Source organism: Pipra filicauda, unplaced genomic scaffold, assembly GCF_003945595.2.
Source record: "Pipra filicauda isolate LSUMZ 115617 unplaced genomic scaffold, ASM394559v2 scaffold261_size1826302_pilon, whole genome shotgun sequence".
Taxonomy (NCBI): Eukaryota; Metazoa; Chordata; class Aves; order Passeriformes; family Pipridae; genus Pipra; species Pipra filicauda.
The window spans coordinates 1-13,679 of NW_024104378.1; the positions used below are offsets into that span (position 1 = coordinate 1).

At 40.5% G+C, this 13,679-nt stretch overlaps 1 protein-coding gene across 2 annotated transcripts in view; it reads left to right on the forward strand.

The window, feature by feature from the left end:
* Positions 1-3,868: 3,868 nt before the first annotated feature.
* LOC113987252 (BTG3 associated nuclear protein) overlaps positions 3,869-13,679 on the forward strand; it is a 104,960-nt gene continuing 95,149 nt past the window's right edge. For both annotated transcript variants that reach the window (XM_027719788.2, XM_027719789.2), the window contains exons 1-3: positions 3,869-4,005; positions 4,917-5,011; positions 6,244-6,443. In XM_027719788.2, coding sequence (XP_027575589.1) covers positions 3,936-4,005; positions 4,917-5,011; positions 6,244-6,443 — 365 coding nt within the window. In that variant the 5' untranslated portion in view covers positions 3,869-3,935. The remainder of the gene's footprint in view (positions 4,006-4,916; positions 5,012-6,243; positions 6,444-13,679) is intronic.

Sequence of the window (13,679 nt, forward strand, 5' to 3'; positions counted from 1 at the left end):
AAGCTTTTTGCTCTGCTTTTTGAGGCAACATGAGATAATTTTAACTTTGTGCTTATTTATCCCACAGGAACAGGGATCTGGTGGGTTTGTTAGGGGAGGGGATCAAAGTAGGATCTGGGGTGGGGAAAGGGGGACAGTGAAAGAGCTGCTCTGGGAATGGGCTGAGTGATGCCAGAGGTCTGAGGGGTTGCTGAGATTTCACAGAATCCCAGAATCACTGAGGGTGGAAAAGGGCTCCAGGATCATCGAGTCCAACCTGTGGCCGATCGCCCCCCTTGTCCCCCAGCCCAGAGCACTGAGTGCCATGTCCAGTGGTTTCTTGGACACATCCGGGGATGGGGACTCCACTATCTCCCTGGGCAGCCCCTTCCAGTGCCTGACAGCCCTTTCCAGGAAGAAATTCCTCCTTTTGTCCAACCTGAACCTCCCCTGGCACAGCTGGAGGCCATTTCCCCTTGTCCTGTCCCTTGTTCCCCGGGAGCAGAGCCTGGCCCCCACTTGGCTCCCCCCTCCTGTCAGGGAGTTGTGGAGAGGGAGAAGGTCCCTCCTGAGCCTCCTTTTCTCCAGGCTAAGCCCCCCCAGCTCCCTCAGCTTCTCCTGGTGCTCCAGCCCCTTCCCCAGCTCCGTTCCCTTCCCTGGACATGCTCCAGCCCCTCAGTGTCTCTCTTGAAGGGGCCCAGAACTGGACACAGCACTTGAGGTGCCTCAGCAGTGCCCAGCACAGAGGGACAGTCACTGCCCTGCTCCTGTGGCTGCACCATGGCTGGTACAATCCGGGTGCCATTGGCCTTCTAGACCACCTGGGCTCATCATGCTCACTCTGTCACCAGCACCCCCAGGGCCTTTCCCAGCGTTCCAGCCGCTCTGCCCCAAGCCCGGAGCGTTCCCTTGTTGCGACCCAAGGACAGGACCCAGCATATCCCCTTGCTGACCTCCTGCCGTTGGCCCCAGCCCGTGGATCCAACCTGTCCAATTGGAAGGCACCCACGGCTGGAGTGGGAATGGAGGTGGAAGGAGATCCCTCCAGTACACACCATAACCTGGTTTTGGTGTTTTCACTGAGTGAGAGTTGAGGGAGCCTTTTCCAACCCCAGAACCCCCGGGAGAAGCGCTGAGTTCAGTGGAGATCCATCCGGAGTGCTCGGCTGGGTCAGTGTGAGCTTGGCTGGCCAAGGCCTCCATAGCCAGTGTATTAATGGGATATTTTCTATTGCCTGGAAGAACCTGCCTCTCACACCCTCCCCCAGATAAGATAATTGACTGTAAAATATCTCTCTGTTGATCCAACTTCCACATGCTGGCTGTGGGAGGAAGAGTGGGCACGTTCCGTGTCCCTGGTGTAGTTTATCCTCAGCTTCCCGGCTTTCTGCTAATATTTCTGTTTTATAACTTAATATTTGTTCCAGGTAATAGTTCAGCACTGGCAGCTCAGTGCCAGTGTACATATACTTAATTTAGAATTAATAGACACTAGAGCTTCAGCCAGAAGAAAAAAAAAGTAGGGGAAAAAAAAAAAGAGAATATAGAGCAAATTTCAAGAAGAGAGGTGTTTTATGTGGAGCAATGCTGGTAAATACTTCACTGACTAAATATATGGAAACTATATTGGGAAAGTTATTCTGAATTTGTTAACTGAAGCTTTTTGCAGCTGATAAACTGATCTAACTCTCATCCTGTTAAATTTTATCTGACTTTTACCCTTGGTTCTGAAAGCAAAGTCAGCCCACTGCTAAAATTTACTGCTATATATTCAAATTGTGAATTTGGAAGAGGGGCATTTTATTCAGAGTGTGATAACTGCTGTGGTTGCAGTTTCCTTGGACACTGCTTTTCTAATCCACACATCAGTGTTGATACCAAATTTATTTGTTTTTCCCTTATGTTTTGATCCAGGAGCTCACTGTGACAGCACAGGGGAATTTTGTTCTGCCTGTCGAGAAGGCAGGATTGTGTCCATCAGGAGGTGGCTGATGGCTACGAGATGTCTCTGATTTAGTGAAATTGTACTAAATTTGTTTAAATGGCAGTAAATTTTGATGTTATGGAGACTCATTGCTGTGTTGTAGCTGTTCCAGTTGTAGTTGGTGGTTGTGCCCTTGTTTCAGGGCTCTGGGCCAGAATATTTCGGCATTTCTGGTGTGAGGTTGAACACTTTCAGACTATGACCCGTGAGAGAGGGAGAACAGGTGTTGGAAGTGTGAAATTATGTTATGTTTGTGTTGAAAAAAGGTTTAATTCAGTGATATTTTATAATTAATTTTGAAGGCACATGGTCTGATTCTTGGGGTATCCTGCGCAGGGCCAGGAGTTGAGCTTTAATCCTTCTGGGTCCCTTCAAACTCAGAATATTCCATGATAAATATGTGCAGCACATGAAATATTAAAACCATTGCAAGACCTTCAGAATGCTTTAAAAAATACTGGTATATTTGTAGCTCTGACTGATTTAAATGCAGCAAATCAGTGAAATCTTGAATCCTGTAAATAACAAAGTGTTTAACAGTTGGGTTTTGCTCTAGTTTGTCCTTTTTTAGTGAATGTCTTCCCTCAGGTTGAGGAATTCTTACTCTTCCAGGCACTGTGTGACATGAGGAGCCAGCTGCTTTGTTCTGTCCAGCCTGGCTGGGCACCAGGATTTCTCAGAAATGGCAAATGGAATTTGCCAAAATGGCATCCATGTGCACAACTGGATTGCCAGGGATTTTTGGGAGTCCTGCCACAGTCTGTGCTGGCCCAAGAGTTTTCACCATGAGCAGAATTTCAAATGACTCAGTATTGGCAGTGCTGGTGTCTTGAGCGAACACTTTGGAGTCCTCTGAGATGGGCTTGCTCAAGATTCTTCTCCTAAAAATTTATCCTCCACCTGTCTGGCTTAATGGATTTCTTGTGCTCAAGTGGAAGAAGGGAAGAGGAAAATCTGTGTCAGCGTTAAGGGATGAATTACCATTTCCATTGGTAAACCTCAAATTATATCCAGTGTTTTTTACTTAAGGTTAAAAAGGGAAAAAATCCACTGATCCCTTGGTATTCCTTGTCCATCCCTTCATAAACTGTGGGAAGGCACAGATATGAGTGATTCCAGTGATTTAAATTCAATTTTACAGGCTGAAGGTTTCTCTTAAAACATTCATAAATAACCTTGACAGAGAATTCCAGGGGAGCAGGGCTGAGAAATATTTTGGCTTTAAAAGCAGGACCATATTCTGAAAATGAATTAATCAGAGTTGAGCTGCAGAAAAACCAGGCAACTTCATACTCAAGAAAAAAGGTCAAGTTTTGCTTCAAGTCTAGTTTAATTTGCTGTGAGGAACTCCTTGTTCTCACTGAATTTGGGAAGATTTTAGAGACCTGTAAAGATTCATATGTGAATGTGCAGTAATTGCAAATCTTAAGGGGCTTGGGAGCTTCATGTGCTTTTGTGAAATAAGACTAAAGTCTGATCACTTCTGAGAACTAAGTAATAATTCATAAGTTAAAACTTTGCAGTCCAGGAATGGTCTTGTATGTTCTTAGACCTTCTAAAAGAAAAAAAATCAATTTAAAAGAAAACATTTCATTTTGGATATTGTACTGATGAGCTGCCAGGTCTGTGAACCTGAATGTTCTCTTAATCCGTTGGGAAAGTGCAGAAAGGTGGATCAGCAAGGAAAGCTTGAGCTCAGTCCTGGAGGTGCTGCAGGTTGTGCAGTGCTTTGCTCTTTGAGGTGGCTGGGTAAAATATCCATGGATACCACTGGATAATCACTTTGTAGGTTGGTCATTTCTTTGGGAATCGACTTTAATAGCAGAAGAATGGAAAATAAAGGCAGTGTTGTTGTATCACGTGTATCTGTGTTAACATTCTCCCTGCTGCTGTTTTCCAGGATTGCATGACGTGTCCAATTCCTGCCTTGGGGACCTGCAGTGGTGTGTGAGGGATTTGCTGCTGGTTCTGAATGATGTCAGAGCAGGATTTGTCAGATGTTGTTCAAATTGCAGTTGAGGACCTGACTCCAGATGACCCAGGTACCACTTACAGCTCTGCCCTCAACGAGGTGGAAATCACTGCTGGGCTTTACTTAGAAATACAAACCAGGCTGCAGAGTTTTTTCCCAAATGTGCTTCTAAAGACCACATCCCACATTTTCAGTAGCTTCACCTGTGTATGTTCAAACCCTTTAGATGAGATTATTTGATTTATTTTGCTTTCCTTTTAAAGGCTTTATTGCCTTTATTGCTTCTTTTTGTGTAGGGGTAGATTAGTCCCAAAAACTGAATGAAATATGACCTCCTGCAGTCTTTTGTTTTTTTCCTTTCCTTCAAAGGGGAGCTGTCACCCATCTATTAGGGATTGTTGTTTTACTTGTAAAATAGTTTCTCTCCTACGTTATTAAAATTCTTTGTACAGTAAAATTGAAACACACTTCTGAAAGCAAATATTATGATATCCCTTACTTAGAGCTTGACCTACTAAGCAAAAATATATTGAGATCAGCTCTAGATCTTGATCCTTTGTGATGAATGATCAACGTGGCCTTTGAAGTAAGTGAAAGAACAGTAACTGCCGTTATGGAAAACAGAAACACAGACCAAAACCTGCTTTTCTGATACAAAATTAAAAAGTTCCTTCAGAAATATTCCCAAATATTTGGAGGAGAAGCCTGTCCCTGCCTTGCTGATGACTTGGGGTTCAGGATTGTCTGGTGGGGCGTGGACAACCTTCAACAAGTCTTTGCTCAATTGGTACAGGAACAAACCTGGTCAGATCCCCATTGTCAGATATTTAAGAGAAAAGCCAAGTAAATGTAAGAGAATCCCTGCAATATGTTAATTAGATACATTCTACATTCTTTTTTCTTTCTTCTTTTAATGTATTTTTGATTTCAGCCTTGTCCTCTTGTGTTGTGAACTCTGGCAATGCTCTTTTTTCTTTGCAGTTGTGTTGGAGAACCATGAGGTGGCAGATGATGATGTGGAACCTGCTCTGAAACGTCAGCGCATCGAAATCAACTGCCAGGACCCCTCCATTAAGGTGACAGTGCCTTTGGTGTCATTGCTAATACCAATTAAGTTCACTTTCTTAGGAAAATATGTTAAAAGAATGTAACATTAATTGTTTATACAGAATGCTGGAATTATTCGTGGCCTTCTTGGAAGTGCTTGTTAATTTTTATGCATGAATTTTAAAATCTGGATGACTGTCTAAAGAATTTTATATGTAATATAAAATATCTGAATAATTCCAGTGACTCAAACATCACTGTTGGTGCATTTTGTCATGAGGCCAGTGAAGTTGACTGAAAAGATAAACTTGAGCATGTATTTATAGTACAATTTGTAGATAATTTCAGCATGTTTTAAATTATTGTTTGAAGCCACCAACGTTCTCCTAACAGATAATTCATATTTGGTTCAGGCTCAGTAGCTCAGAACTTCCCCCGCTGTTCTCACTAGTTTGCTTTAAGGTTGTTTTTTGTCTTGGAGCATAAGTTTATGACTAATATTTTATGCCACACACATTAAATAGTGGGTAATTCTGTATTTTTGGAATGTTCCTGGAATCTGAAGCTCTGTTGAAAGAGCAGCAGCTCCATGAGCCAGCGTGGTTTGGGGTGTTCAGTGAGTGCAGGGCCACAAGATGGCACAGCTGCTGTTTGCAAAGCACAGTGTGTGTGACTTTTCCCTTTAAGGGCCTGCTTTCCCAAGAGAACCCGAGTAGAATATGTTTTCTTTTGCAAAAGATTGCATAGGAAAACAGATTTTATTTATTTGCTTTCCTTGATTTGCTGTTGAGGAGAAAACTGAAGTGAGCAGCATTAATTGTCTCGAAGGTTGTTTGTGTTGATACAATTTCCACTGCGATCATCTGAATTTATCTGTTTGGACAGGAAAAAAACTTAGTTAACTTCATCCAGGAGGATGCATTCATAGATTTATAATCCTTCTGTTTTAACATGTGGAATGGAAGGCTTTGGCACATCACTGGAAATGATTTTTGTGGTGTATGAAATCATCCCTACAAAGTGCCTAGGTGAAAATGCTTTTGGCTCGTGTGCTTTTGGCTTCTGAATAAAAATCTGGATGAATCTGAGAATGCAAAAATGCTCCTGAATGTCATCAGGTTTGAACAGGTCTGAGTTTTGTCACTGCTAATTCCTTTAGAATTGTTTCCCAGTCACGTTTATCCGGAGCTTCCTCCCGCGTGTGTCGCCGGAGATAAATCCGTGTTTCAAATGAGCTTCTTCTGCCTCCTCCCCTCTGCAGTCATTCCTGTATTCCATCAATCAGACAATATGCCTGAGGTTGGACAGCATTGAGGCCAAGCTGCTGGCACTGGAGGCCACCTGTAAATCCCTGGAGGAGAAGCTGGACCTGGTCATGAACAAGCAGCACAGCCCCATCCAGGTGCCCATGGTGGCCGGGTCCCCCCTCGGCGCCACCCAGACCTGCAACAAAGTGCGATGGTAAGGACACGTCACTCACCACCGAGCTCTTAAAATAACAGCAATCCACTCTTTGGGCCTTTCCTTCTGTCTGCAGAGCTGTCAAGAGGCTGTTCGTGGGGGTAAAATTAATTTATCTTGGAGGTAATTTCTGTACCAGTTTCATGATGTTACTCAGAACGAGTCCATGGACACTTTGCAACTCTCACATTTCATTTTGACTTAAACCAGGCTCATTCATCCATCCTCTGGAAAAACCTCAGACAGGTTTTTTAGGCTTGCTTTGCTTTTATTTATGTAGCTGTTTTGACTTAATGAGTTCATCATCATTCTAATTGCTTCTCATTTTACTTCTATTCACCAGAAGTACAATGGAGTTTGTTTTATGGGCTTGTTTTCTAAAGGCTCCTGCTAGAAAAATATCTGTGCTTATTTTGGAGTTAGAATTTGGAGATGGAAAATCTGGTGAATAATCTAATGCACTTTGATGAAAGAGCAGGCTTGACCTGCAGTCCTTTGGTGTATGAGCTGCCTAATATGGTTTTAAATATCTGAATCTTGGTGTTCCTGTCATTTTACTGTGGAGATGAATCCAGACACAGGAAGCTGCTTATGAAAATACTCTTTTCTCTAATAACTTTTTCTTCCTCATTCATATTTTTATAGATAGAAAATACTTAATGCTTCTCTAAATACCTACTTTTTATTCTCCATTACAAAAGCGTTTAGGCATTTAATTTTTCTTTAAAATAGGTGCTGTGCCTACCTTTTCCTCTGCTCTTGAAAGCTTCACAGTCATACATTGAAAAGATCAATCATGGCCAAGTTCTATAAGAAAAGAAATAAAGTGCATGGAATAACTACTTGGATCATACAGCAAGTAACTGGAGTATCACACCAGTGTTTTTGCTAAATACTCTTTTATCAGTATTTCTTAAAGAACCTTCTTTAAACCTGGGGTGGGTTTTTTGTCGTTATTTTGGAGATCTTCAAGTTCTTGTGCATTAGCTGAACTTACTGTTTGTGCACAAAAGACTTGAGAAGCCTTTTTAGAAATGGCCCCTTTGGGACTCTATTAATTCTTGTTCAGTGAATGCTTTCCTCTGTAAATTGTACTATTTTGAGTTTCTTAAGGGATTTGTCAGACCTGAGCTGTTTTGGTTTGGTTTGTTTTTTTTAAATCTCTGTAACCATCAGAAAGCTGTCCTGTGTAACGGGGAACTTGGCATTTAATCTTTTGCTTTGGGTGTACAAATTTTTGCTGACAGCTTCTCAGACAGTCTGAAAGTAAATTTAGATAGAATTCTTGAAGACTCTGAGATTCCCTGCCCCAAATATTTGTTGGTGTTGATCTGAAGTTGCACATTATCAAACCTGTGGTGCCAGTAAAGCACTGAGGGCTTTTTGTTCCTGAGCAGGCTGTGGCCTCTGTGACTCAAAAGAAAATAGGGCTGGATGTGTTTAACTTGGCATTGTTGACACTCCATTTTCACAGGGACAGAATGTTTCCCTGAATTCCCTGTGTCTCATTCATAAAAACCTTTATCACTTGTTGATTATTGCCAATTAAAGCCTGGTCTGGTTTATCAACTCTCTGTATCCTTCCCTCTTCCCCTTCCAGCACAGAAGGCAGAGCTTCCACTGAGAGTCAGTGTGGTCATAGAATCATGGAATGCTTTGGGTTGGAAGGGACCTTAAAGATCATTGAGTTCTAATCCCCTGCCATGAGCAGGGACACCTTCCACTAGCCCAGGTTGCTCCAAGCCTCATCCAGCCTGGCCTTGGACACTTCCAGGGATGGGGCAGCCACAGATTCTCTTGTCCTGCATAAAACCTTTAGGAAAACAAACAAACCTAAAGAAATATTATAAAGGTACTGCTATAAAACCTAGAATACCCAGAATTCTATTTTTAAATTTTTTTATGTATTTCTTTTTTCTGTGAGTTACAAAATCCTTTACCAACCTAATTGCATTTTTATCAGAAGCATTTTTATAGATTATAGTAAACTATCCTCCTCTGCTAATCCAGACTTTTAGAAAGAATAGTAATTCCTCAGCCCTTATCACGGAGTAGTTCAGTCTCTGGTGGATATTGTTCACCTCTTTCCTGTGTTCACTGCAGTTGATACTATAACTCATTAGGTGATTTAAACCACTTTCCAAGTTTAATTTATGGCTAATTTTTCTTTTATTTCATTCAGTGATGAATAAATTAACATTGTAAACCTTGAGGATTCTTACTGCCTTTAACTGAAGTTAAGAGCTAATTGTCCCTTCCTGGAAATACCCGAGGACCCTCAATTTTCAGGAATATTTTACTTTATTTATTTGAAGTAGCCAGTTTGAAACAAAGCATGGCTTGAGGAGCAGAGTATCCTGCAAGATGTAAGGTTTATTTTCAAGTTGCAGGTACATTACTCAACCTGCTGTGAGCCTGAGCTCATACACTCAACTCAATGCCTGAAAAAATATTTCCCTGGAAGCAGATTCAGCCCTGGAGACAACTCAGGGACGTATTTTGGGGGTGAGAGGGAGTGGAGTGCTCCAGATAATTGAGTCAGCGATTTGGGGTGTTAACCAGAAGGTATTATAAAGGTTTTATTTGGAGAAGCTTTGGAGTTCATCAGATTTTCAGAAGTTCCTGCCACTCTCTAAGCAATCCAGGTTTATTTATCCTGTCTTAGGTCAGAGCCTTTCCTGGGGCCTCCTCCAGCAGCGTTTTTAGTGTAAAAATTGAAGTTTGAAACAAAACCACAAATAGACTTTTGTCATTGCTTTGGATGGATCCTTTGGGATCAATAAATTCTCAACCTTTTCCTTTCTGTCATCACTCAACTGGGAGCAAACATTTATTTAAATTCCCAGTTCAGGTGTCCTGTCTGGAGCTTCCCACAGTGAGGGTTCTGTGTAACGGGGTTTTTCCTCAAGGACTGAGGAGGAAGGGGCTGAAGGAAAATGGCACAATTGTCTGGGCTCTGTTTTCACAACGTTCTCTTTGGTTACACTCACAACTGGGGAGCAGAGTCAATGTTTACACAATGTAAGATCTTCACTGAAACTTCATGACTTTGGAGGATTTTACCCCTTTTTATGTATTTAAAAATTCTGTTTAAATCCCAAGGTTTTTAAAGAGCGCAGAAATAGAAGCCAAATTTTGATATTTTTGATAAATTTTGGCAAAGTGGAATTTTGAGTGAGGGAGTCAGAACTCGAAGTGATAATTGCATTTATTGGGCTGCAAAGGTGTTACTTTCCAGGCCTTTTGGGGCCTCTGTTTTCACTTCTACTGATAAAGAAATAAAGGGGTTTCTTACACTTGCATTAATGTATGAACACACCCCCTCTGTTTTCAAGCTGAATATATGAAACATGTTTTGAATGGTTTTCTTCCCTAAAGGAAGTCGGTGACCATCACCTTAATGCCAGCAATGAGCAGCATTTCATCCTGGAGGAATTGTTGGGGCTTGAAATATGTAAGTGGATGGATGAAACCCCCAAATTTCTTCTTGAGGTGCATATGACACATTTATCTGAAAACTACAGTGCTGACTTGCATTCAAAAATTCAATTTCTGAAACAGAACTGATGAAATAAAGGAATTATTTGATTGTCTGTCAGCCCCTCTTATCCTGCTTATTTTAGTTTCTTTGGCTTTGGTATGAAAAAAACCCAAATCCAAATTTGACATACTTAATTCCCTGAAAACCATGACAATGCTTTCCAAAGTCTCCTAATTTGTCACAGAACTTGTCAGCCTCAATCTCTGGACAGTTACAGATTTTTATTTTACCCACAGAAGAACATGGGTTTAACTCCCTGCTGGGAGTTAAATGAACTTCTGTGATCTGTTATATTTATGGTCAATACAACCTTATATTGAAAATAGTGGCTGTGATTTTTATATATTTAAAATTCCCACAGGACTAAGAAGTGGCATCTTGGATGTGTCCAGCAGTGTTTGCATTGGAATTTCACATTCCATTTTTGTTGCACTAAGATATTGGGGAGCCAAGTGTTTAGTAATTTTGGTGTTGGGATTTGATAAATTGAGAAGCAATGTCTGACTTCCAGACAGCATTAGGGGGAGAGTGCAAGGTCAGGCATGGAATTAAAATAACAATTTAATACCAGCAGTTCATCTGTGTCTTGGAGAGTTCAATAATTCCTGCGTGGATGGGGTGGAACTCAGTGTATAAAACTTTGCAAACTGACCAAGATTTGAACTGTGGGCTCATTCTCCCAAATACAATTTTTCTGAAATGAATGGTTCCTCAAGAAATATCATTTATAATAATCCAGTGACTCAAGTGAGAGCCGAGCAGAGTCTGAGAAATGGATGCAAAATGTGTGGCTTGAGTGTTTTCAGTTGTGATGGTGGTGTTTAAAATGGGCTTGTGAGGCTTAAAATGCTAGAAATGAGCTTTTAGAGAGATATAATTTTGAATTCTTAAATAGAATATACACTGAAAATCAAGTTTTAGGTAATAAAGTTCCTTCAGGTTTTAGGCAAAGGTGTCAGATGTATTGCAAGGTTTGGTATTTTGCTCTTTGCCAGGTAATCCTACAGTTTTCCTGGCTGTTACTCTTAGCCCATGATCAATGTGAAATCCTTTAATTTGGGAGGTTTGAAGGATCAGAAATAATCCATGATCACTCCGAACCACATGTGGAAAAACAGTTTATTTATTCCCACTCAGCTGAAATCCAGGAACTTTGGGTCTGAGACCTCTGTGAGTCCTTTTAGTTTCATTTTAGAACCAATATCCTTTAATTGTGAGGGTTTCTGGGAAGGGAAGAAGAGGAATAGCTGGGAATCAAACAGGATTTGAGTTTATACACAGATTAGGGGGACATTTACTGGTCTAATTAGTGTCTAAGAACATTTAAACCCAGTTACAGTATTAAAATGTGGGTTAACCTGACCCCTTGCCAAATCCCATAGGATTATATTAGCTGAATTCCAGGGAAAGCAGAACATTTAATTCCATGGCTCCATGAGCACAGGCAGCTCTTGCTTTCCAGGAATAAATATAAAGGTGCATGACTTGGAATTTGGTTCATATGGCTCGTGCTTTTCCTTCTGCCTAAATAAGCAATTAAAAAATTCTTGTATTTAATGAAATTGGAGAGTTTTTACCTCTTTAATATTGTAAAATGGGATTATAATTTAGTGAAACTCTAAAAATCTTAATATATATGTGAAAGTACGTGTTACATACCGTATATTTTAAGAAGTAATTTATTAAGCATATAATAAACAGAAGGGGGCAGAAAAGCCCTATATATTCTTTCAGGTTCCAGTCTTGAGAACTTAAATATTTTGGCTGTTCCAGTCTCTGGGAGTTTGAAAATCCGACGGTAAGAAACTTCTCCTGTAAATTGGGTATTTAATTCTGCAAGTGCAACAAATGAAAGGAGTGAAGAGGAAAGCAGATAATCAAATAGTGATTAAAGGGCAAGGTTTCATCTGCCTTTGGAAATGGAACATTTAGAAATTAGATTATGAAAATTTAGAAATGCAGGTTGTCTTTTGAACTAATTTGCATACCAGTTTATAGCAGATTGAAGTACCAGTAATTCTGTTTTTAAAAATTGCAAACCCAACTGCTTTTCTCTTGGAAAATAATCCACAGTAGTATAGTTTAAAAAGAAATAATCTCCAGTGTTTTTGGAGAGTGCCAGTTTTACTTTAAGCAAGAGGGAAAAGAGCAGTAGAGGGATGCAGAGCTTCCCAGGGGTGGAATGACCTCAGCAGCTGGACTTGATGATCTTAAAGGTCTTTTCCAACCTTTTTTGGTTCTGTAACATCTCTCAAGGTTGGTAATGTGGCAAAGAGCCAGAGTTCCATCTGCTTTCTTTGGCAGCAGGTGCCATTTAACTGATACATTTCCAAACTAAAAAACACACTGGTTGGAGTCCGAGTGTCTTTCCAAACAGGATTTTTTCCTTTTTGGGGAACTGTACATTTTTGCATATCTTTAGCTCAATCTCTTTGTTCCATAGCACAGGGTGGAGTATGAGGCAGGAAATCTGCTCCTAATAACCTTCTAAATTGGATTCTTCAGACAAAGTGAAGAGTGGCATTTCTTTAAATGCCTTCAGGGCACCTGGAAATTCCAGATTCCGTCCCAGCTCTCAGAGCAGCATCCTTGGCCTTCCTAGAAAAATGTGTGTGTGGTGGCAAGTGGACAGAACTGGCTGGGGAATGAGGAAAAGCAGGAAAACCAGAGGTACCCGATGGAAATTATTTACAAACCACTCTGTTTGCAGAAACCTGCTGTTGGATTTATTGGCAGTTTATCTGATGATCGTCAGGGCTTCACTTATTATAATTAGTGTCTTGAAAGCCAGTTTATAACACTGCCTCTTTTCCCCTGAGCTTTTAGTGCCTAAATCAGACTTATGCTGATCTTAGAATTTGTAAGAAAATTATAAAAATAATGTAGAAGTAGTTAATTGTATAATAAAGTATTCCAAGTCTTTTGTTTCACAGGGACTTTTCTAAACACGAAGCAATTTGTATTTTAGTAAATAATTCCATTCATAGTGCTCAGGATCAGTCCAGCCTCTCTCATTTTATACTCAATTCAATCTCCAGTTGCTGCACTGCTCCTACTTATCTGGCTCAGGAAGTTAAGCCTCAAAGAAGGGTAATAACTGCAAATTTCTTTCCATACTGTCTGCAAACAAGATCTCTTTGCTGTTGTATTTTTATGAGTTTATCTTCAAAAAGGCTGCTATTAACCTGTGAGTTTTTTCATGACCTGGCCTTTTCTTGTCCATAAGCAAAAGCAGAAGACTAATAATTAATGTAATTTCTAGTATAGTATTTTTCAATCCTGGTTATGTCACATATGGCCTGGATGTTCTATTTTTGCTGGTTTTGTGTATTTGTTTAAGGCAAGAGGTTCATTAATGTGTCACCACATTAAATTTTTGCAGAGTTTCAGTTGTGTTCAAAAGAAGAGATTTTTAAATTTAGTTGCATTTTTTGAAAAACGAGGTATAAATTTACTTGTGTACCCATAGAGGTGGTGGAAAATGCCTGAAGAGATGAGCCTGGCTTTGTAAGAGGTGGTTTTTGGGGAGTTTTGGGTCACTTGAGGTGTTACCTGGTTGTTGGGGAGTTGTTGAACTCGTTGGGTATTGTCATTTATGACTGATCCCACTCGGTTGTCCAAGTGGGTTTAGCTTTTCTCAGGGCAGAATAATCCACAACAGATTTTTAACAACTTTTAAAATTGGTGAATAGAGT